The 25,996-nt window shown below is 30.1% G+C and overlaps 2 protein-coding genes and 1 pseudogene across 2 annotated transcripts in view; 1 reads left to right on the top strand and 2 right to left on the bottom strand.

The window, feature by feature from the left end:
* The first annotated feature begins 1,240 nt into the window (after positions 1-1,240).
* ksh (transmembrane protein 167A-like protein ksh) lies at positions 1,241-12,707 on the top strand. Its single transcript, XM_075373251.1, has 3 exons — positions 1,241-1,393; positions 4,931-5,040; positions 12,363-12,707. Exons 1-3 carry the CDS (start codon positions 1,391-1,393, stop codon positions 12,466-12,468), a joined length of 219 nt encoding a protein of 72 aa, XP_075229366.1. The 5' UTR covers positions 1,241-1,390; the 3' UTR covers positions 12,469-12,707.
* A 2,977-nt stretch (positions 12,708-15,684) lies between these two features.
* Positions 15,685-19,770, bottom strand: LOC142317762 (cytochrome c oxidase subunit 2-like; annotated as a pseudogene).
* A 2,686-nt stretch (positions 19,771-22,456) lies between these two features.
* The window catches only part of LOC142328999 (U3 small nucleolar RNA-associated protein 15 homolog), a 72,120-nt gene continuing 68,580 nt past the window's right edge, over positions 22,457-25,996 (bottom strand). The window contains exon 10 of the mRNA XM_075373239.1: positions 22,457-22,724. Within this exon, the coding sequence (XP_075229354.1) occupies positions 22,486-22,724 (239 nt within the window). The 3' untranslated portion in view covers positions 22,457-22,485. The remainder of the gene's footprint in view (positions 22,725-25,996) is intronic.

Below are 25,996 nucleotides of genomic sequence, written 5' to 3'. Positions count from 1 at the left end.
GTACATATATACAAAAATTGAAGATCATATAAATAATAAGCATTGCTCATTCTCAAAATTAATGGAAATGTTTCCAAATTTCCCATACATCAACAGTTATTATGTAATTTTGTTGTTCAATTCTTACTGATGCCTATTTTGAAATGTTTAGGAAACCCTTAGTATGTGCTATGGCTGGAACAGTACATTTGAAGTGTAATTTTAATTTATTGCTAAATTTAGAGAGTTCATGAATTTTATACTGTTTAAGCATGTTGAATTAGTAGAATTGGGTCCTTTGTAAAAGTCTGATATGTACATGTTCAGTTTCTATGAGGTAATTTGCAAAGGATTATACAATTATATGTGGACTTTTTTTCTGTGAGTAAATATGTATCACCCCTCCCATTCAATACTTAGCAGTCTCTGTAATTTAACTGTGTATTGCTTGAAGTTGTGTTTAGTTCTGTAATTTTATAATTATGTTTTTTTGTGGTTTTGTAAACAGTATGGTAACATTAAATCTTAATGGAAGTTTGTATTTTCATTGCTGTGTTTTTTATACAGTTTACATTAAATGGTGCGTACCCAGTCAATGAGCAGCCGTTATCATGAGCTTATTACATTAGGTTGTGAAATAACAAGGTTTATTGTTTTCCTATTGTACACAAAATTTGCTTTACTATCGTCAAACAGAAAACAAAATATTTAAAATATTACAAGCGCATATTTATCATACACATTTTAACATAATGCCTACAATTTGTAAGAATGTGTGAAGAACTGTTATGCATAAGCAGAATTCCTCAACAGTAAAACATTTTCGAGCGATCAGCTTTAAAAAAAGTCTACAGAAATTTTGAGTATTAAAAGAAACCTGCTTGTTTTTGCTATATTACTTCCGGAGAAAAAAAGAATGGGGATGAAAATCACTTCATTCTAATAGGACACAATTTAACTTGCAAATTTAAAATAACGAAATTTTAAAATGCTGATTTTAACTAAATTACGTTGGGTAAACTGTCTACACATAACAAACGACATTAATAATGTTTTCTCACTACACTGACAGCTAACAGAGCTAAATTTCAGAATTGCCAACAAACGTCTCGCTGTAGCTAAACCTTTACGAAAATATAACGATTGAAAAATAAATATTGAGAGTTATACATATTCAAGTATAGACCCATTCAAATTTATAATGTAGATTTTGTATTTAATAACATTATTTGAATAATTCTGACATATAAAAGTATTTTCTAATAACCATAAACTGTCTACTTGATTGTAAATTACAACTGCGTTATAAGTTCGTTCTATTTATGATCGCGTAATTTTAACGTCAGTGAATGTGATTCGTAGTAGCAAGTTAACCTAAAAACTACTGCCGTGATTGCATATAAGTAAAAATATGGTAAGATTAATTTCTTAATTTTTTTTAAATTGGTTGTGCAGGGAATGCTGAAGTAGGGCTTTAGGAACCAAAGAATAGATTCAAATACTAAATAAGTAAAATTCTGACACTACAGAAATTTAAGACATTCACTCGATGCTAGTATTTTTTGTCCTTATATTTCTCTAATTTATATTTGCTCTTTTATTTAAACCAAATAAATAAATTTACGTTTGTTGCTGTATGAGGACCAAATATCAATTTGGATTGTGCTTAAACTGTTGAAATTATGCGGATCGTATATTAAGGTAAGTACGCTGATCAGAAGCCCCCTCTCGAAAAACATCCAATTAAAAGAAGTAATATGGTGTTCTGTGTATAAAAACAAAATATAAAATGACCTATAGAATTGTTTTAACATTCAATAGGTGTTATCTTTTTTATTTCTCATTTTACTAGAATTTATGTATTACTAGTAATTCATAAATTTAATAATAATGTAATAATTTATTAAATTATTAATTTATTTATTTAATTTATTAATTATTAGAACACTAGAATTTATGTTAACTACAATATAAAATGTATTAGTAATTTTTTTTATAATATCCAAGTATTTTAGTATTAATTACATATAATTTATAAATTATAAAATGTTTGTTGCCTCAGCAGAAAATGTAACTGGAATTTTTGTTTATACTTAACGTGTTTTATTGTACCAAGAAATCCCATTAACAAGGTAAACTTTTAGGATTTAATAAATTTGCAGATAAGTCCATATTTATATAAATTTTCACATTCCCTACTGAAGATACAGAGGTTTAAAAAGTAATAAATTTTAAAATCAAATACCCAAAAGGGTATGGAAAAACAGAATAGTTTTTACCTCAAGAATTGTTTTTTAATGTGAGGGGGATCAAACAAATGCAATTTGTAAAATATGCTTTTAAATTTTGAACTCTAGATAATATATTAGTGGAAATAAAATGTTTGCAAATGTGGATTTTACCTTCTCTTTTATGTTAACTTTTACATTGGAAATATGTAAAAAAACCTGAAATGGACATCCAAACACCAGATGAAGAAATAATATGGAATGACTCCCACTCAAATAATTTTATATAAACTTATACATCACATTGTGGTAGTAATAGTATTATATCTATGTATGTACTTCTGTACTATGCCAGTGTAAATCTGTAAGAGTTGTTAGCACTTTTTAGATGAACCCATGTATTATAAAATAGTAATTAAAATTTTGTACTGTAGATTATAAGTTATCATTTTAGTATAAATTAATGCAAATCTGTTTGTTTAGTATAAATACTTTGATCCAGTTAGGTCAGGTAAAACTATAAATGTTTGATCTAGCTCCTATTTAGTCTATGACCTCCTCATTAAAACAAAAGTGATTTCACAGCAGCTCTTCTTTCAGCAACCGAAAAATATGAAAAATCAGTTGCAGCAAGGTTAGGACTGTACGATAAATAGTCAAGCTTTCAAAATTAAGATATTTCTTGATTTCTTTGCCTTAAGATATTTCCTAATGCAAAGGATTGTTTTGTTTGTCACATGAGGTCAAGCATTTACCTTTTTTTTTAATCATGCCTTTAAAATCATACCCTTTTTTAAGTAACACCTTTTCAATTTGATTTTTCTCTCCAGTGTTTGCAATAACTCATATAGTTTCTACTATTCATTGTTAAGTGCAAATTGAATAACAATAGGACCTTCCTTAATTCAGAATATAACCATAAACTTTCTTACAGACATACATGTTTAACAATGTTTGCTGTTTGAGATAAATGATGTATCTAGAATAAAGTTAAAGTGATGGACCCTCAGCAGTTATCTACCTCAGAAAAAAAGCTTTCTTCATCTTCATAAGGTTTTCAAAGCTTCAGGGAAATTTTCAAACTATCTCTTTATAGATTTTCATTTGATATGAAACCAGCAGGCATCAACTTTTCAAAAGTTTAAAGAATCGTTGATGATTAAAAATGTAGAGCCATACCTCTTTAACTCACTTGTAGCTTCATCTACTTTAATTTACTGATTATTGTAAATGATTTGTTTTAATTGATTTGTTATTGGTTACCTTTATGTTATTCACAAGAGAGAAATTCTTCCTTTTTTAAAGTGTTCTTTCGCAGATCTTGCCTCCATTCAAATAACTCTCTATTCTTGCTGTGTTCTCCAAATATTTCTGCTGATTTCATACCTTCTGAATTGATAAAGTATAACACTGCACGCATTTTTTCTTTGGTATAATCGTGCAAAGGAGAACTCATTTAAATTTACTTTTAAATACATCCACAAACAGCTAATAATAAAATAATATTTCCAAATGGATAGATGATATGTAGGATTATGTTTTATAGCAACAATCAGTGTTGGAACTTTTTTTTTTACTTTTCCTTACAATGTACCCAAGTTTCAGCAACATTTCAAGAGTAAAAAGAAAATGGAAACAATGTTAATTTAAGCTGGAATGGAAAAAAAAATTAAAACAAATGAACAAAAACTTGGTTGTCTAATAGAAGTTTATTCTTCAGTAAGTGATCACTTTGTGGACTTAATTGGCATTCTGCTTAACATTTCATAATACTCATTACAGCAGTTGATACATAACTTGTCTTCTTTCTATCGTGACTTTTCTGTCTGTTTCTAAATGTTTTTTCTGTTTTTTGAGCAACTGTCTGTAAAATATTTTCTGTGGCATTCTTTAACAGTCAAAAATATTATTCTTTAACAAAAATATTATCAGAAATTGGTTACTGGCTATTAATTTTAAGTTTTTCAAAAAATTAAACTACTGTAGTTGAGAGAATTTCATAATATGAATGTAAAAACTATAGCTGCTTGGTTATTTTTTTTTGTCTGTAATTCAAATTGAGGTATTCAAACTACTAGTGGTGAGAGATACTTTTGAAATTTTCTCTAGAATTTACAAATAGTTATTCTTATATTTTTGAGAAAGACAAATTAGTAAAGATGATTAATTATCAAGTGATGTGTTACCCAGGTTTTATTGTAAATAACAAAATTTGGTACTTACGTATTAACGCCACCGCAGCTACAGCTTTATTTAAAAACAAAGTAGGCAATCGGATTTCGGTGGAAAATGGGCCGAAACAGATTCAAAACAGAGTATAAATGGTTATTTATATTTATTTATTTTATAAATATAATTTAACCAAGCTTTGCTCGCTAACCTTAACTAATTAACACCGTCATTTTTTGAGTATTTATTTAATAAATTCAGTAATTATTGCAATTATTTATTATTGAAATAATCAAATTGTTAAGTTTGGTTAAGGTTAAGTTTGGTTAAATTATATTTATTAAATAAAAATTTATTTATGTTAAACTCTGTATCGGCCCATTTTCCACCGAAATCCGATTGACTACTTTGTTTTTAAATAAAGCTGTAGCTGCGGTGACATTAATATGTAAGTACCCAAAATTTTCATTAAATTATGTATCTGTACATTTTTATTGAAATTTTCATGCTGAGGTTTATCATAATTGTAGTTAATTTATATTTCTCTGTTTCAGTCGGCGTTATTTAATTTTCAAAGTCTGTTAACAGTTATACTGTTACTCATATGTACTTGTGCTTATTTACACTCAATTTTTCCAAGCATATTAGACAGAAATAAAGTTGGGTGAGTTGTTATGGCTTTTAATTACCAGCAGCAATTTAATAAATTTGGTTTTGTAATATGCATCTCCAGATTTTAACTAAAAAATTACAAATCCACAGTATATTTATAAAGTTCTGAGAATTATGGTGTAGAATAGAAGGTTGTTCTTTTTAATCTAAACATGTTTTAAAAATATTTGAACATATCTATTTTTCATGTATCATATACACATCTGTTTTTCATATATCACATGGTTTGTGCCTGCTCGATCTCCAGCCAGTTGTTATAACAACCCTTAATTTATAAAAAAGAAGAGATGATAATTGGTCACACAAAGAAAATGAATAACACTGTTAACCTGTGTTCTTGTGATAATGCTATAACCCTTTTTTAATTTCTCGTTTGATCTGAAACTTGTCCTTGCACTTTAACTAATATTCAGTGCTACTTTAACAGTTTTGATTTCAGTGTATTTTTTATCCAGTTTGTAAGTTGATTTTAATGAGTTTTTTTAATTTAATATAATTTAATAGCAGCATAAATTAGGAAAAGAATAGATATTCCAAACATGGAAGCAGGCAAGATTCAAAACACGCATCAGTTCCTTAGTGACAGCATTAAGAACTACAGTGACTAAATCTCTTGTCAGTTTACTAAATTTATAATTGTCGAGGCATCACTATTATATTCACTGGATTTTAAATATTAATGGATACAATGGCATATTTTATGTAATATATAATTATGTAATAATTATGAGTTATCAAAGTCATACAAAGTACATGTGTATTCTCCAACTTGTGCTTCTTAACTTTTTTATAGATACAGTTCCTCTTCTCAGACTACACTTCTAGCACTTTTCTCTCACGCTTTAAATTTTCTAATAAATTAATCATTTTTACATCGTGTTTTGGTGGGACCCAAAAGAGTCTAGGTGGAACTCTTCCAAGTCAGTATGAAAGCTGATGCTGTCACAAGAGGTACTACAGAAGCACAGTGAATTTTTTAAAGCAGAGTTTTCTGATTTCAACAAAAACATGATGACTGAAAATTATGAGCAACATTTAGGCATTAACTTTTGTATCCTTTTAGGAAAAACTGCAGTGGAAAACTTGAAATGATTCAGAAACCCAATAAAGAATCTGTGATGAGCAGAACATGTTTATGAGAGGTTTCCATGCTTTAAATGTCAATTGAAGATTAGTAGGTGTGCTCATTGTTCGAAGTGGTTTGTCCATTGAAATTCTTTCCTCCTGGTTAAACAATGAACCGGAATTTTGACTAAAATTTCTCAAACAATTGCATGTTTCTGTATGGAAAACCCGACCATATATTAATTTTTTCTTTATTTGTATGTCTCTTAATCGGGAGCTATTTCTGCATAGGTATTGTCAGTGCTAACCCACCGGGTTGATCTAGTGGTGAACGCGTCTTCCCAAATCAGCTGATTTGGAAGTCGAGATTTCCAGCGTTCAAGTCCTAGTAGAGCCAGCTATTTTTACACGGACTTGAATACTAGATCGTGGATACTGGTGTTCTTTGGTGGTTGGGTTTCAATTAACCACACATCTCAGGAATGGTCGAACTGAGAATGTACAAGACTACACTTCATTCACACTCATACATATCATCCTCTGAAGTATTATCTAAATGGTAGTTACCGGAGGCTAAACAGGAAAAAAAAAAAAAAAAGGTATTGTCAGTGTTAAAAAAATTAAAGAAACAGCAATTTGAAGGTAAAGAAATCTTATGTGTCAACAAAGTATGTCGTAATTGATTTATTCGATGATTTACACTTTACAACATTAAAATAGTAGATACAAATACAAGCATTTAAATTGCTAATGACCATCCTATCATGCTGGTAAGTAATAATGGAAAGGAGATACTCAGATCGAAATTCATTATCAATGAAACAAGCCAGTATTGGAGATGTTATGCTGCTATTGATGTATATAGCCAAAGAAGAAAAACGTGTGTTTTGTTTTACTGCCATAATAATCTAAAAAATATAGAATGTAATTGTTCAATTAAAATACAGCAGTTTATTTTAAAAATTCAGTGAAGATCAAAGATTCAGTCAGAATCATCTTCTTTTTTTTCTTTTGTATTGCATAACGTGCATGTGGTTCTTTATGTATTTTAATAAGGAAGATGAAGCAATAAATGAAAAATGCCAGAAATCAAACTTGAGACCAATTGATCTGTCTGAAAACAATATGCTAATGCTTAGGGTTCAGTTTACAATTAGATCATTATATGGAGCAGTCTACTGTATTTGTCGCACATTTTATAATATAAATATTTCCCTATAATTTATTTTAAAAAAAATCATTATCCAAGAATAAAGAAACATTTCAATGAATAATTTATGTGATTGGAATAAAGTGCTGATGAGTATTAACTGAATTATAAGAAATTGAGTTTAGTAAAGCCTATAACCTAGTTTCAACTAAAGTTCCATAGCGCAATTGCTAAGTCTCATAATTTTGAGCTTTGAGACGTCTTACTTCAACAAGTTTGATAGATATTTGTCCATTTCAGTTGCTCACTAATTCGTATCTTTTTGAAAGTTATCTCAGCATGTTTTGTTTAAATATGATTTTTTTTGAAAATAATTTGTAATATGAAAACTGTATATGACTGTTTTTAAATGTCTAAGTTATATTATATTATAGTTTTGCACGAAGTATAATTTAGTAATTGCCAACACCCAATTTAAAAATCATAATAGAAGAATATACACTTGGAAAAAGCCAGGCGATACTGCAAGGTATCAGATGGATTATATCATAGTTAAGCAAAGATTTAGAAATCAACTCATTGACTGCAAAACTTACCCTGGAGCAGACATTGATAGCGACCATAATTTGGTGATAATGAAATATAGATTGGGGTTTAAAAACCTGAAGAAAAGGTGTCAGATGAATCGGTGGAATTTAGAGAAGCTTGAGGAAGAGGAGGTAAAGAAGATTTTTGAGGAGGACATCGCAAGAGGTCTGAGTAAAAAAGATAAGGTAGAAAATGTAGAAGAAGAATGGGAGAATGTTAAAAAGGAAATTCTTAAATCAGCAGAAGCAAACTTAGGCGGAATAAAGATAACTGGTAGAAAACCTTGGGTTTCAGACGATATATTGCAGCTGATGGATGAACGTAGAAAATATAAGAATGCTAGTGATGAAGAAAGTAAAAGGAACTATCGGCAATTAAGAAATGCTATAAACAGGAAGTGCAAACTGGCGAAAGAAGAGTGGATTAAAGAAAAGTGTTCAGAAGTGGAACGCGAAATGAACATTGGTAAAATGGACGGAGCATACAGGAAAGTTAAGGAAAATTTTGGGGTACATAAATTAAAATCTAATAATGTGTTAAACAAAGATGGTACACCTATATATAATACGAAAGGTAAAATCGATAGATGGGTGGAATATATTGAAGAGTTATACGGAGGAAATGAATTAGAAAATGGTTTTATAGAGGAAGAAGAGGAAGTTGAGGAGGATGAAATGGGAGAAACAATACTGAGATCTGAATTTAAGAGAGCATTAAAAGATTTAAATGGCAGAAAGGCTCCTGGAATAGACGGAATATCTGTAGAATTACTGCGCAGTGTAGGTGAGGAAGCGATTGATAGATTATACAAACTGGTGTGTAATATTTATATATTTATGAAAAAGGGGAATTTCCGTCAGACTTCAAAAAAAGTGTTATAGTAATGATACCAAAGAAAGCAGGGGCAGATAAATGTGAAGAATACAGAACAATTAGTTTAACTAGTCGTGCATCAAAAATCTTAACTAGAATTCTATACAGAAGAATTGAGAGGAGAGTGGAGGAAGTGTTAGGAGAAGACCAATTTGGTTTCAGGAAAAGTATAGGGACAAGGGAAGCAATTTTAGGCCTCAGATTAATAGTAGAAGGAAGATTAAAGAAAAACAAACCAACATACTTTGCGTTTATAGACCTAGAAAAGGCATTCGATAACGTAGACTGGAATAAAATGTTCAGCATTTTAAAAAAATTAGGGTTCAAATACAGAGATAGAAGAACAATTGCTAACATGTACAGGAACCAAACAGCAACAGTAGCAATTGAAGAACATAAGAAAGAAGCCGTTATAAGAAAGGGAGTCCGACAAGGGTGTTCCCTGTCTCCGTTACTTTTTAATCTTTACATGGAACTAGCAGTTAATGATGTTAAAGAACAATTTAGATTCGGAGTAACAGTACAAGGTGAAAAGATAAAGATGCTACGATTTGCTGATGATATAGTAATTCTAGCCGAGAATAAAAAGGATTTAGAAGAAACAATGAACGGCATAGATGAAGTCCTACGCAAGAACTATCGCATGAAAATAAACAAGAACAAAACAAAAGTAATGAAATGTAGTAGAAATAACAAAGATGGACCACTGAATGTGAAAATAGGAGGAGAAAAGATTATGGAGGTAGCAGAATTTTGTTATTTGGGAAGTAGAATTACTAAAGATGAACGAAGCAGGAGCGATATAAAATGCCGAATAACACAAGCTAAACGAGCCTTCAGTAAGAAATATAAGTTGTTTACATCAAAAATTAATTTAAATGTCAGGAAAAGATTTTTGAAAGTCTATGATTGGAGTGTCGCTTTATATGGAAGTGAAACTTGGACATCTTGAAACTTGGAAATCGGAGTATCTGAGAAGAAAAGGTTAGAAGCTTTTGAAATGTGGTGCTATAGGAGAATGTTAAAATTCAGATGGGTGGATAAAGTGACAAATGAGTAGGTATTGCGGCAAATAGATGATGAAAGAAGCATTTGGAAAAATATAGTTAAAAGAAGAGACAGACTTATAGGCCACATACTAAGGCATCCTGGAATAGTTGCTTTAATTTTGGAAGGACAGGTAGAAGGGAAAAATTGTGTAGGCAGGCCACGTTTGGAATATGTAAAACAAATTGTTAGGGATGTAGGATGTAGAGGGTATACTGAAATGAAACGACTAGCACTAGATAGGCAATCTTGGAGAGCTGCATCAAACCAGTCAAATGACTGAAGACAAAAAAAAAATATCATATTTTACATAAAATTCTACGTATATTTTGAATTTTATAAAGCAGATTAGGATTTAGGCAGAAGTAAGTACTAGGGGCAGCTGAAATTTAATTCATACTGGAACATAACAGGAGAACAAAATGTTGCACAAAGTGATAGATGCTGCCATCTTGCAGTTTCATTCTCCTACTACTAACATTCCAAAATTCATTGAGCCTTGCCCTTTCATTTTCTGTCAGTCACATTATTGTAGAATTGAGTATATCTGTGATTTAAAATAATGTGGAGTGATTGAATTTTTAACAACTAAAAAGTGAACACTAGTGACATTTATCACATCTAAAACTGTTAAAAGAAAAAAGCTGTTGATTGAGGTACTGTGAGTAGGTGTGCAATAAAATTTCATGAATCAGAAGCTGGTAAAGTGTAAATTGGGAGGAAGAACCTCACAGTAGTTGACCAGTTCTATGACTGATGAGAAGCACCAGAAGGAGGTGGGTGGTTGATTTGAATGACCGTCACATCTCATAACAGCACATCATCAACCAGATAGGCATTTTGAAAAACAAGTAGGACAGATTATTGCACAAGTGAGCTACCATAAAATCTGTTTGCAGTATATGCCACTCAAACTCACTGAAAAAAAAAAAACAAGGAATATTTTGAACAGCTTCTGAAACATTATGGTGATGAGGAAGATCCTTTTCAGTATTGTGATGAAAATGGAACTTTTTGACACAGTCAAAAAAATTCAAAACAGTCCTCTGCAAAAAAGTCAAAACAGTTGTACATAACTACCTGGATGCTGGATGGCTACCTGGAACATTTATACATGTACTACTGACATTAAAATACCTTTTGTGTGTCGTGTTTGACAATCTATTGAGTCGGTAATTTTGCAACACAATAATAGTTACTCACACTTGTATGCAAATGCTGTGGCTCTTGTGAAGATCACCACTACCCAAGCACCTTGAGGGGAGGGGGAGGTCAAAAGTTTTAAATGAAAAGGATAGGGTTGTGACGGCACATTTTTAAAGGCAATGAAAAACAAAGATTTAATCAAGAAACTTAAGGCTGTGAGCCCAAACCAAACAAAATAGCATCCAATTAATACTTTTCACAACTTGTTTCAAAAGTGGCCTACAGTATCCAAGTAGTGGTCTCATACAAAAAAAATAGATCATTTTGAGATTGGAGATTTGCTGAGTTTCATTTTTCTATGTTTAATTGTTGAAAAGTTATTAAGTGTTACATCTTTGTTAACATTGTGCATGTCATCACTGTCTTCCCTTTGAAAATAAACAAGTAATGTGTTAGTTATAATAATTACAACAATAATTGATTTTAATTATTAATAAACATAGAATGGACTACTAAATACAAGAAAATAATTAATTGTTTTAAGAAGCTAATTTGTTTGGAAAGTATTATGGTATATTTAGTAATAGAATACTTGCTATTAATGGATTAATATTTTATTCTGTAATCAAAGGAGTGACATATAAATAACTTGTGTGAATGAATGGTTTAATTTATGAAATATATACCCTCTCTCCACCTACTGTGCTGTGTGGGATTTCATCTTCAATCTAGGCTACATACCTAGTTTAGTATTTGATTTGACTGTTTGTATACTTAGAATTACAATGTAGATCTGTTTATTAATATCCTTTCTGTAAAGATAGCTTTCATCAACACCCGTTCATGGTAATGAAAATACATTTATATTCCTATAAACAAGCATTGTAAAACTCCCTACTAAATAATAAGTACTCAAGTGTAGCACCTTGATAAATAAAATGTTGTTCGAAGGGGAAAAAATACTTTTTGAACTCAGAAAAATACATATTTAACTAGTTTCATGGAATGCATACATGTGTGTCAAGTATTCTAGAATATATAAGAGGCGACTATATCCTTGTGGATATGAAAGCATATTTATCTTTTATAATGATTTTTAGTGATGTTGACATTGGTGCTTTGTTAGTTGCAGCTGAACTTACTCCTGGCAGTTTTTGAATGTGGAAAAACATTTTAGATTCTAACCATGTCTGTTCTAGCAAACTGCTGTTCAGATGCATAAACTGATCAAAATTGGTGCTAAATCTGAGTGTTGTGGGAGTGATTATAACTTTGTCATGTATAAACTTTAACAAAAAAAAAAAAAAAAAAAAATAGTTATAGTTTCAGATTATTAAATATATTTTTTAATCAGCTGAACAGTTATTAAATTTAAAAATACTATTGCTTTCATAATTATATTACTAAGAACATGTTTGATACAAATTGTATTTTGTAAATTTCAGATTACGTGGAACTTTTTGGAAATGTGCTCGTATTGGAGAAAGAAAGAGTCCATATGTTGCAGTTTGTTGTATTGTTATGGCTGCAAGCATATTATTTAAGTCTTGACATGATAGTAACCCTCTTAAAAATATGAATGATACTGATTTGTTTACGGTTCAGTAATTGTAAAAGTTAAAGTATTAAGTGATTCTGCATTAACTTTTTGTTATGTACATATCTTTATATTTTACAAGTTATAATAATGATAGATTTTAATAATTTTATAAGTTTGTATTATAAATTCACTTTCTATTTAAATGATTATTAAAAAAGATTTATGTAATAAACTCTTGTATATATCTTAATCCATACTTATTTATGTAAGTTATCATTCTTATTATTTGTTAAGTGTTGATTGCACTACTACTCTGTAAGAGAATTATTATAATAAATATACATAAAAGTTGAAGTTTTATAAACTTCTATACAGTTTACACATGCACATGGTTTTATAAAAAAAGATAGTCTCAAATATTTTGATCACATCACATAAGATTAAAACTCTTTAAAGACTTCCTTCCCAGCAGTCAAGACTGTTAAACATCCCTACACACTGAATTTCATGCAGCAATGATATTTTTAACTTTCTGCATAAAGAAGCAACACCAGATGTTGGCTGAGAACTAGCTCTTCTATATTTAAAACCCTGCAAAAACTCTTTTCACATCAAAAAGAGAGTTGCTTGTAATGCAGCATTGGTTCAGTTAGTAAAAATATCAATAGATCTTGCACAACAATAATGATTTTAGGAAAATAACTTTTTTAATAATGTGACCTAATATCCAGAGTTTTTTCTGTTTAGCCTCTGGAACCACTGTAAGGTATTATTACTTCAAAGGATGATATGTAATGAGAATGAAGTATAGTCTTGTACAATCTTAGGTTGATTGTTCCCGAGATGAATGGTTAAATTTAATTTGAGCAAGGGTAGCAGTGCAGTTGATGATGGGTCTAATTGATATATGACAAATTGGATTTTGGATAAAATTGTTATATCAGGGTTCACAAAATGACAGACCATATGTTAAAATTAATAATAACTCTTTCTGGTTTTATGAAAGAAGGTTATAACGTTATAACCAATTGTAATAATTTTACAGATTCAGAGAGAAATGAAGGCTAATTATTTAAAGTCCTGTCATGCCAAATATTGCCTCCCCAAAATAATAATAAATGTTCATATATCTGAAATATGAACATTTCCAGAATAAATCCAGTTTATCAGTTGGCAGAATGGTTATTTAAAGTAGCAGTTTTTCACATGAATGGACTCATGTGAATTACAGATCAGTAGCATTACACTGAACTATTAAATATGTAATGTCATTAGAATAGCAATAGAATAATATCAAATAATGATAAAGCAATAAAAAACAATACAATATTTTTGAAAGTATATTTATTTTATAAAAAAATCATGTATTACAATTTTTTTTTAATCATTTTTTACAAAACCATTTATTTATTTTATAAAAAAATATTTTACATTAAACATTTACTTTCATTACTGATTACAATATTCTTTAATACTAAAAATTCAATGAGAAGGATGGTGCTGCATGTTTGAAACAAGTGAAGAAATATCTCGTTCAGCTGAACTTATTTTTAAGCATAGATTTGGGTTAGGGTTCAGTTTATTACAAAATTTATTTTTTACTATTACCACAGCAGAAAATCCAGTTTCACAAAGCTCAAGTATACCACACAATGTCTATCATTGCTCTATTAACCCTTCTTCATGTTAATTTATATTTAATGTTAACTAAACCAAAGTAATTCAAAGCAAGTATTTAAGTAAGTATATATATATCTATATAAATAAAAATGTAAATATTTGTTTGTTCAAAATCTTAAATCTCTCGAAAGTTCTTCACAGATTGCTTTGAAGTTTTGACAGTGTTGCATTCAAATACAGAGTGATTCAGGAGTTTAGGGCAATACTTTGACAACTCATTCTAGAGGCTAAAAATAAGAAAAAAGTTCATATAAACATAGGTCCGAAAACCGGACCTATGTTTTAACTCTATAGGGAGTTATACAGGATGAAAGATTTCAAGTTACAGTTCCTTCGGGTAAATTAAGGCTTTCTGAAATTCTGGGAAGGTCAATTAAGGGGCAAATTCGATTGTTTCTTATGGTTTTTGAGCTGGGAAATCGAAAAAAATAGGTCCCAGAACTGTATCTCTCTTAGTTTCTAAGATATCCCATATAAAACGCCAAAAATAGGGTCAAAAAACACATTTTTTTTAAGTTTGACATACAATAACGTTGTTAAATTGGCCATAAATCATACCTTTTTTAAACATAAATTGTAGAGAATTTAATTATAAGAAGATTGATGTAAATAATGTCAACAAAAAAGAAATAAAATTTTAAACATGTCGACTTTTATTAACAACAAAACCGACGAAAACTTAGAAGAAAATGTTACAAAAAAAGAAATGTGAAATGTGTAGGAGCTCCATCAAGTTGGTAATACATTTCAATTCGTTTTGCTAAGGGGATATTTTCCAGCAATATAATAAATTCATTACATAAAATTCCAGATAATTTCTCCCTGCGATACGATGTTGTAGTATGAAAGAACCAATTAATTGGTCATCTATGATACCACACCAAACATTCACTGAAAATCGTTGCTGGAAATTTTTTTCACTGTAGCAAGTGGGTTTTCTTCAGACCACCTTTAATGGATTTAACGGAATGGTTTAATGGATTTTGGTGGTCAGTTTATTCCAATTTCAATTGGAATAAACTGACCACCACCGATGGCCACCACCACCACCGATGGTGCTAGTCTTGAGTGAAAAAATATTCAGAAAAATTATACAAAGAATATTATTTCCGAGATAATAAATATAATTATTCCTATTTTTATTAGTGATTTTACTTTATTTGTATGATTTCCTTGGAATGTTGCTTCTCGTGTGATGTCTCGTCATCATAATATTATTGATATTGTTGATAAGGTTAATCCTAATATTATTAGGTTATATTCTTTTGTTTGGGTTCATTTTACAGTTCCTGTCAATATTGTTATTACATTTATTGATAGCACAATTGGTCACGGTCTTTTTGTTACTATGTGAAATGGATGATTTTTTTTTCATAGGGTACTTCTCTAGAATAAAGAGTTACAAGTGTGGCAAATACGTATGCTTGAATTATTGAAATTGCTGTTTCAAATGCTGTTAAGGTTATTTGAATTGGTATAATGAATATTAAGATTTTAATAGATGATGTGTTTCCTAATAGGGTTATTAGCAGGTGACCTGCAATTATATTTGCTGTTAATCGAACTGCTAGTGAGATTGGTCGAATAAGATTTCCTGTAGTTTCGATTAGGATTATTATTGGTGAAATGGCTGAGGGTGTTCCTTTAGGTAGTATGTGTTTGAATATTTCATTTGTGAAATTTTTTCATCTGTATGTTGTAATTATGATTCAACTTGGTAATGCAATTGACATTGATACTACTAAATGACTTGTAGATGTGAATACATAAGGAATTAATCCTATTATATTTCTGATTATGATAAATGTAAAGATTGATATTACTATGATTAAGATTTCTTTCTGGTGAGTTATTAATTTAAATTCATTTATTAGTTTTTTTTCTATTATTTTTATTATTATATTTATTCGAGATTTTTTGGTTCAATATCATTTTGGTAAAATTGTTGTTATTATTATAATAATTCAGTTTCTTTGTAAAAGTTTAGTTGTTGGGTCAAATGTTGAGAATAGTCTAGTTATCATTTTCAGTTAATATGTATTTTTATTTTTTTTTTATTTTTATTTGGGTTTAGATTAGTTATAAAGAATAATTTTGTTATGTTTATTATGATTGTGGCTGTTGTTAATATTAATATGATGTTTCATATAATAGGAGACATTTGTGGAGTCAAGATGCACATTAAATGTATTTTTTATTTGACAGTTAAATGTTTTTTTTTAAACTAGCTTCTTTCATTAAGAGTATTCGATGTTTACTATATTTTGGTTTAAGAGACCATTACTTTCAGTCACTTAATGTTTATTGGTTTTATGTTTTTATTCATTTAATGAATGATTTTATATTAATTCTTTCTATAGTGATTGGTATAAATCTGTGATTTATTCCACAAATTTCTGAACATTGTCCGAAAAATACTCCTGGGGTTTTAGTTATTAGGCTAATTTGATTAAGTCGCCCTGGGATTGCGTCTATTTTTACTCCTATTGATGGAATTGTTCAAGAGTGGATTACATCAGATGATGATACAATTATTCGGGTTTGTGTTGAGAATGGGATAATTATTCGGTTATCTACTTCAATTAGTCGGAATGATGATAAGTCATTCTGTGGTTTTATATATGACTCAAATTCTATTTTTTTTTGAGTCTGAATATTCATAAGATCAGTATCATTGATGTCCAATTGTTTTAATAGTAATTGATGGTTTAATTACTTCTTCTATTAGGTATAAGGTTTTAATTGATGGGATAGCGATAAAAATTAAAATGATTGCTGGTATTGTAGTTCAGATTGTTTCTATTATTTGATTTTCTGTTAATATATTATTTGATAATTTATTTTTTGTTATTGTTGCTATTATAATTGTTACTGTTACTGTAATGGATAATAGAATTATTATAGTGTGATCATGGAAATTTAATAGTTGTTCTATGATTGGTCTGGCTCTATTTATTATGTTAAATTTTATTCATGATGATATTTCTAAGGAAATTACTTTTTAATTTATTAATGAATTTTAAGTTCATGGCAATTTTCTGCCACTCTTAGAATGGCTTAGATACTAATGGTAATTCATTAAATGAGTGTTCAGGGGGTGGTGTAATCGAAAATCATTCAATTGAGGATGATTTATTGTTTTTAAAGATTGTAATTCGTTTAAATGCTATGGCTTCTCATATAATGAATATGAATATTATAATTCTGATTATTGAAATTAATGATCCTATGGATGAAATTATGTTTCATGTCATGTAGTTATCTGGATAATCTGAATATCATCGTGGTATTCCCGCTAGACCTAACAAGTGTTGTGGGAAGAATGTTACGTTTACTCCTAAAAATATGGTTGAAAATTGAATTTTTAATCATTTTTTATTTATTCTTGTACCTGTTATTATTGGGAATCAGTGAATGATTCTTGCTATAATGGCGAATACTGCTCCTATTGATAGTACGTAATGAAAGTGGGCTACAACATAGTATGTATCGTGTAAAATTACGTCAATTGAAGAGTTGGCTAAAATCACTCCTGTTAATCCTCCAATAGTAAATAGGAATACAAATCCTATAGATCAAATTATTTGGGGTGATTTTTTTTTTGTTTAATGGATTCCGTGTGTTGCTTAGTTTCAGATTTTAAATAACATTTCTGTAAACAGTACTTAAGAATAGCATTATCTTGTTACCAGTCTATTTTAATAACCATTCAGTAAAATATGGTACTAAAAGTAGCTAGCATTCTATATAGGTATAACTATTTGAAGCTTTTGTAACTGTACTTTTAAGCAAGGTATATGTTTTGTAAAAAACTTGATTTCAGCTTTCAAAAACATAAAAAATTATGAGTACTCTAGAGAAAAAATATATATTTATAGTCAAATATCCTGAAAATGTGACCAATTCTTCAGATACAAATTTCTCATTCACACTGTAGTAATTTGCATCAATATACCAACCAACAGTCTCACATTCTTTTACTTGTTAAAGCTTCTCTTTTTTATTTATTAATTTTATATCTTGTGGTGCAGTTTTGATAAATACAGGGTGTCCCATATAAAACGCAACCCATCAATCACTCGTCCATGAAATTTCAAAAGTCAAGCTTACTTCCCTACTCGTTACTGAAATGGACTCGTCCAACATCTGAACATCGCGGTGGCCCAGTAGAACACTACCGATAGTAACAACAATACAATCATAACGTTCAGTGTATTGCTAGAGACAAGATGGTGTTTTCGCTAGATGAACGTGTTTTCATTGTTGAGTCGTACTTCAGTACGAAATCAGTGGTTGCAGTGTAAGATTTGTTTCGCCATAAGTACCCAGATAAACCAGCTCCTAACAAAACATCAGTATTAAGGTTAGTTGCAAAATTTAGAGACTGGTTCTGTTAATAACAAGGAACACAAAAGATCTGTGTCAGTGTTGAATACAGATACAGTCACTGAAATCAAAGACTGATTACTCGCCTTGCCAAATAAATCGATCAGACGTTTGTCTGCTGAAATTAATTTGTCTAAATCAACTGTTCATTGGGCGACCAAACAATTACAATTACGTCGCATTCAAACGGTTCATCAACTTCTTGAGCCCGACAAAGAAAAACGGCTACAATATTGTCAATGGTTCAGTCGATTTCTGCGTGAGGGAATTAATGTTATGGATTCGTTATTTTTCACAGATGAAGCACGGTTTCATTTGGATGGCTACGTAAACAGCCAAAACAGTAGAATTTGGAGTGCTGAAAATCCCCACATTTATCACGAAAAACAATTACACCCGCAGAAGTTGGGCATGTGGTGCGCGATATCACAGAAGAAAATAATCAGTCCTATTTTTTTTGGGTACACGATTAATGCAGAACGATATCAGGATATTTTATTTCAGTTCATTGCACTCTTGGAAGAGGAAGACAGACACTGCTGGCTACAACATGACGGTGCGACATCGCACTTTGCAGGTTCAACTTATGATTTTGTTTAGGAATTCTTTGGCAATCGTGTTATCGGTCGAGGCTTGTGGCTACCAAGATCTCCAGATTTGACTGAGGCGGATTTTTTTGTATGGGGTTACCTCAAAGAAAAAGCCTACAGCAACAAACCACGAACACTTGAAAGTCAATATTGAACAAGCTGTATTAAATATCCAGCCACAAACTTTGAAAAAAGTTGCAAGAAATGCTGTAAAAAGGATTGAAGCTTGTATTCAAGAAGATGGCGGCCACTTCCAACATTTACTCTAAATGTAAGGTAATGGATGGTAATAATAAAAATTACATTTACATTTACACATGACTTTTTATTATTTCAACACCTACCAATATAAGGTTGGGCTGCGTTTTATATGGGACACTCTGCTGTATATTCACTCAGTTTTCTTTGTTCCTTCCTGGAAAAATCCTTGATCAATTATTTTTGATACCAAAGTGTATTGCAGCTACCAATTCATTTTTTATGTAATCCTACTACTGTATAAATATATAAAGATCCGAGTAGAACATTTATTTACCAACGTTTAAGTAAGTTTTACTCCTAAACATTCTGACCCTCTGTAGAGGAAGACACATGCCTTGTGACAATCCCAGTTGCCTTTAGACCATACACCACAGCTCCAATCACAGAATTCTCCATACACCTATTCTCAGCTAACCGGGGCTCAATATCAAAACACCTATCTAGGCGAAATAAATACCCATGTGGGCTCCTAGCCAACCAGGTTGGTATTATTTTTTTCTATACATACATAACAGCATCAGACCCCCTCAGCCACCCACTTCTTAGCCTCCGTACGACTAACAATCTAAAGATTCCAGCAACTACGTTTCATTCAGCTACATCAGTTTACAAACAGTAATATATGATTCTGCTCAATTACACAAGACTGGGTATAAAAAATATAAAGAAACCAATATAGCAAGTTTTTCAAGGTGAAAACTGAGATTGTTTGAAATTCAAAAGGGGAATCAAATTAAAATATGAAGAGAAATAAAAATAAAGAATTAAAATTAAAATGAAGAGGATTTCAAAAACATGCACGGCAGGATTCTGTAACACCAAGAACATAATTATAAAACTTTAGTTTAAATAAAGTTAATGTTTATACAGTAAAAATAATGTGGAAGAAAAATATGGAGGTTATTGAGAACATGTAATTTAAAATTAATTTAAGGATCATCAGGAAATCTAGAAAAAGAAATGAATGACTGAAACTGATGCTAAAAAAGATTTTGATTACAGTTTAATAAATAAATATGATATCAGTGAATATAAATGTTAAAAGAATTTCATATTTTCATAAATAAGATTTTCTTTATCTGGCAAAATGTATTAATTTAGTAATTGGAAACCTTTACAATCCAGAGGTCCTCACAATTAATGAGGCCATTTACAATCTAAAGAATTCTGCATTATGAATCGTATCCTTTTTGTGTTTCTCTTCTTTCATGATAATTTTATTTACGCTTTCACTAAATGTTTAGACGTTCTAAATTTAACTTTGTGATTTACCTGTAATCACATTTTTATGTTAACATCTATTAGTTCTTTACAGATTTAAGTAATTACTCTTGTATCAACTTGATTATAATAATTATGACACATAATAACATCTGATGCTGGAAGCAGGGAATTTTGGATTTTTCAAGAAAATATTAAGATTGTATTATTACCAATTTTTCTAAATTTTTAATGAATACATTTAATGTAAATATTCATATTTAAATAAATGAAAGAAAATAATAAATATGCTTAAGTGCATCTTAGCGCAGTTATCAAATGATTAAAACAACCAGTATTAATAAAAAAAAATAATAGTCCAATTGTTATGTACTGTAGGCTAATCAGTAGTATTCATGGAAAAATCAAATAAAAAAATAAATATTTTCTTCATTATTACATCAAATTGCAGTTTAGGTTTTTTTATCACTCTACTGCTTATGATAGTAATAAAATAAGTATACATTATTCTGCAGATACTGCAGTAAAAACTCATAGTAGAGGGTAAAATAATTATAAACAACTGCAGCATAACCCAGCTCTCTAAAGTGGAATGCTGCCATACTCTGAATAGTATCCAGAAAATAAATCTACTAACCATTATAAATTACACTAAAATTCCTCTAAATTGCAGAGAGAAAAAAGTTACAATATTGAAAAAATAGAAGACTGATTATTTTTGCAAGCATTAAAAAAAATACACTGAACTATTCAAAATAAAGAGTACAAATATGACAAAAAAATTCACAAAATAATAGACACAAAAAAATGTCAAAGATATAGTGTATAATGCTTTCAAGTTGATTTACTTCATCTGAAGTTTGTAGAAAGCAAAACTTAATCTCCAAATCAGTCACATTCAGATAACTGTTTAATACAATAGGAATCCAGTATTACTGACTTTTGTCTAGCCTATTGGGCTGTATTACTTCTCCAAAGCACTTGAAGCTGTCAGCTCTATTGATTTTACTGTATCTTGTGCTGAGGTGTTTAACTCCAATTTTTATGTTTGTTATGAGCTCTGTTTTGAAGATATTTTTAGGCACGATTTTTCAGTAATTTCCTTCAATGTGTTGATCTGTTCTTAAATGTTGGCTGTTTTTAAATCTTCTCCAAGAACTGCAAGATCATTTGCAAATCACAAACAATCTATCAAGAGTTGTTATCTGCTCTTTATCAAGGTATCAATATATCAAGAATTGTTAATTTCTGAAAATCATCAATTTTATATTTAATGTTGCTATATATGTTTTTTGTATGGTTTGTAGTCAGTGTAGAAGGCTCTGTTACCTTTGTGCATGGTGGTTGGGGCTCTCCAGAACTTTGTCCTACACTACTATTTCTAGCGATGGTGGTTTCTTGTTTCCAATTTCTTGGAATTAGGTTTCCTAGAATAATCATCTATTGTTCTTTTTGGCGTCATGTAACCATTAAAATTATGGGTTTAATGGGACTTGGATACTCAAATCAGCTGTTACAACCAGGATTATAAGTCCTAGAGAATTTTGTACTCTGATGCATTTTTGATCCTGTTGATTCACTTCCACCACTGCGCTTGAGGAATTTGATGGTTTATTTACTGGTGGCAGAAACTCGCCCTCTCACAGCATCCTTTTCAACCTATGTTATTTAATAGATGCACTGATCATCCCTTTGAGCAATATCCCACAAATACTGCTTATTCAAGTCATCTCTTTATTTGCAGCCAACGATCATACCAATGGTCTCTCCCCTAACTGCAACTTGGGGATGCACCTTGATACCAGCAGTTAGGCTCCAGATCCTTAGAGCAGGGGATAAATAAATTATTATAGTAAGGAAAAATAGATATAAAAAAATATTTTATTAATATTAATCTACATCAACAATAAAATTTTCTTGTGCAGCAGTAGTTGGTTCTAGAGGTTCTTCTGGTTGCTGAAGATAATCATCAGTTGATAAACTGGTTGCTGCAAGAACCATCTGAAGTGCTCCTTGTAAAGTCACTAAATTTTCAGTTAGCTTACATTCTTGTATAAGATGCTCCTTTAACTTTTTCAAGTGGTTCTTTGTAGTGAAAGGTACCTCGTCAATTTTATCCCAATACACATCTACACATTGTTAAAAACACATTAATTAAAAACAAAAATCTAGTTTGAAAAATGAAAAATATTCATTTTAGAAAATTTTTATAGAATTTTTCTATAAAAATAAAAGTATTTTAAATCATGATTAAAATTTTATATAATGATATAATTTTATCACAATAAAATGTTGCCAGGATTGTAAAAAGAATAATAATAGATGAATACACAGACTTCAAAATGTATTTTCTGTATTTCATTGATGATGATTGTGTAAAATGATTAATGTAAGGTCCTGAAACTTTAAAAATTATGTAAAATAATGCAAATATTAATTTATCTTTTGGATGAATTTTAGACTTATACATGTCTCAAAAAACAAAATGTTATTTTATACCCAGCTACCCAGCTCCCACTGTCTTTCAGTTATCTGCCAGTTTCATGGTTTATTATCTATAGGATTCATCCTCATCATTCCTATATATTAGTAATGCATTATTTTTTAGCTAATTGTTCATGAATTATAAAACTGAATTTATAATAGTTGGATATGTAGAAATAGGGACAGTGAGTGCTGAAATGTATGAATACTGATGAGAAGTGAAAACAAGTGGACTTCTAAATTGATACTGCAGCATTTCAAGAAACGTGGAATATTCATAAGTTTTTAAATCACTAATTACTTGACAGACATAATTTATGCTATGCCCAGACACCAAACAAGAGTCCTTCAAGAGGTAGCAACTGGATTTTATAAAGTTGTAGAAATTTAAAACACAAAAATCAGAAGAAAAAATGTTGGTTTCTGGTGACTGATATTTTTGGAAGGGCTAAAACTAAAAATAAATAATTCAAAATATTGCTCAAACTTGACATGACTTCTTAGGAAGTACTGATAAAAAATGTTTTTAGAAAACCTCCAGAAAGATGTTTTTTCTTTCCAAAACATGATTTTGCTCACAACTCTTGCAAGATAATGGATGGTTTGAGGAATCAGAGGATATTGTGAACACCAACCATTCATCTACTCATTAAATGTCTATCTAACAATTTCTTCTAACACTAGACCAACCCAGTGGGTTGGATATAGATAGCCCTGGGAGTAAATTAATTAACCAATATCTCTCTCTCTGCGTGTGTGTGTGTATTTGAAATAATAACACCTGGATATAATTACAAAGATTATCACAACAGCCATAATCCTGATCAAAATCAATGGTTAACAAATCCATCTTTAGACATTACATCATAGGAATTGCTAACACCAAATTTTTTAAACAAATGCACATTATTTTTGCACTGGGTAATGATAATGAAAAATAAGAAAATAACTATAAATTCAAAACATTAACTTAATAGATTAATACAATTATTTATGACCCGTAACAAGAAAATATTTAACAGATATTTTAAGAAAATCAACTGTAATGGCCACACAGTGAAAACATTTTGGCTTTTTACAGAATAATTTCTTTAAAAATAATTCATTTGATAATACTAAATGAGTGCTCCATTACTCTTTCTCTAATTACAAATTGTACAAAAATATACCACTGAAAATAGACAGTTTGCAGTATTTTACAGTTTAACTCATCAAATATAGTGAGAAATCCAATAAATCCTTATATGAGCATTTTTTTTGTGGTTCAGAGAAAAATTAGTATATATTTAATTTTTGCCCATCTAAAGCATGTGTAATAATAATATTCTAGGCCTATAAAGTTCTCATTATATACCACTGCAAATTGAAGCAGCATATTTTAGATATATTTACCAGCAAAAACAATCTGGTATAGCATCAGATAAACATAACAGCAAGATGAAGGATCATACTATTCAATCCAACATCCTACGAAGACTGAAATATGCCACAATCTGCAATGGAAGTTAGGTTCATCCTGTGAAGGATCACCTCATGTGATAGTCTTTCAACTGCAGGACAAAAAACTATCAATGGTGGCTCGCATATAGACAATGTGGAACTGCAGCGCCCCTTATTTCACTTTATATTATCGATAACATTTAACATAATGAGTCCTTTTTTCTTTAATTATTTCTTTATACTTGTACAATATATAATCTTTAAGCTTAATATCAGTAGCCCTCCCCCATTTTATGAAAAAGATACAAAAATCTTTATATGGAATTGTGTACTTCACAGTTCCAGCAGTGTGGTGTTTGGCTGTTGTGTACATGCACACATAGGAAACTGCAAGGGAGAGAGAGCACTGTTGCTTCCGCAGTGCCAACCTTGGTATGCTGGTAGAAAGTAGTTTTTTCTTTTACTCAGAGTGTGAATGGAATGTTCCTTGTTGACATTCCCTTTTCTAGTTTAGTCATTGGAAGTAATATGAAAGTGGTTTGGTTGTTTTTTCAGTAGTGATCAGAAGATGGCGGAAAGCAAGGGCTCTTTCATTGCCAAATCTGTCCAAAAACACACTGGAAGGGCGAAAGAGAAGGTAATTAGTAAAAACTCATTATATATATGTTTCTGTGTACATAGAAATCTAAATTAAGCATCACTGGACTATAGTGTTTTTAAGCAGACATTTTATTATTCAGTTAAACAGTGTACCATATTCTTGAATGTGATAAAGAGTAGAATTAGATTATATCCTGCTTCCAGCTATTCCATTTGATTCAATTTTTTTTAGGTTCTTTTATTTTACAGAAAACTTTAACCATGGCTTTTAAAAGGCCCAGAAAAAATTTTTCTGGAGCAGCACCTTAACACTTTCTTCTACTACTCATTGGCTGCTTCATGAATAAACATGACACTTTCATTTTCTCAATTTAATGTGTCATTCATAAATTTTTTTGTATATATTAAATAGATTTAAACTTGATCCACCCAAGTACAGAATTGAATAAAATAAAATGATACACACCTTATTTTTTCATACAATTTCTACAATAGCACTTTCGCAGCAACCTGCATCTTCAGATGTAGATTTTTTCTTTTTAGTAAAATATTTAGTGTTAAATTACAAATTAAAATATACATCTTTTCACTAAAAAGAAAAAATCTACAACTGAAGATGCAGGTTGCCACGAAAGCACTATTGCAGAGATTGTATGGAAAAATAAGGTGTGTCATTTTATTTTAATCAATTCTGTACTTGGGTGAATCAAGTTGAATTTATTCTATATATACAATAATTATTAGTACAGAGGTGATATTGAAACGATCAACTTAAGAAAAATCAATTATTTTTATATAAATTGGTGCTCTTCTGTATAGTCTATAAGTTAGAACAGTTTTATACATGTTGTCTTCCAGTGCTAAATAGCACATAGCC

This window comes from Lycorma delicatula, chromosome 1 (genome assembly GCF_047948215.1).
Source record: "Lycorma delicatula isolate Av1 chromosome 1, ASM4794821v1, whole genome shotgun sequence".
In the NCBI taxonomy this organism is placed as follows: Eukaryota; Metazoa; Arthropoda; class Insecta; order Hemiptera; family Fulgoridae; genus Lycorma; species Lycorma delicatula.
This window is presented reverse-complemented; position numbering and strand designations above follow the sequence as displayed.

Bases quoted from the DNA above. Each gene is read 5' to 3' on its own strand.
- ksh (XM_075373251.1), top strand. The intron at 5,041-12,362 runs GTGAGTTGTTAT...TGTAAATTTCAG, and splicing joins TTAGACAGAAATAAAGTTGG to ATTACGTGGAACTTTTTGGA.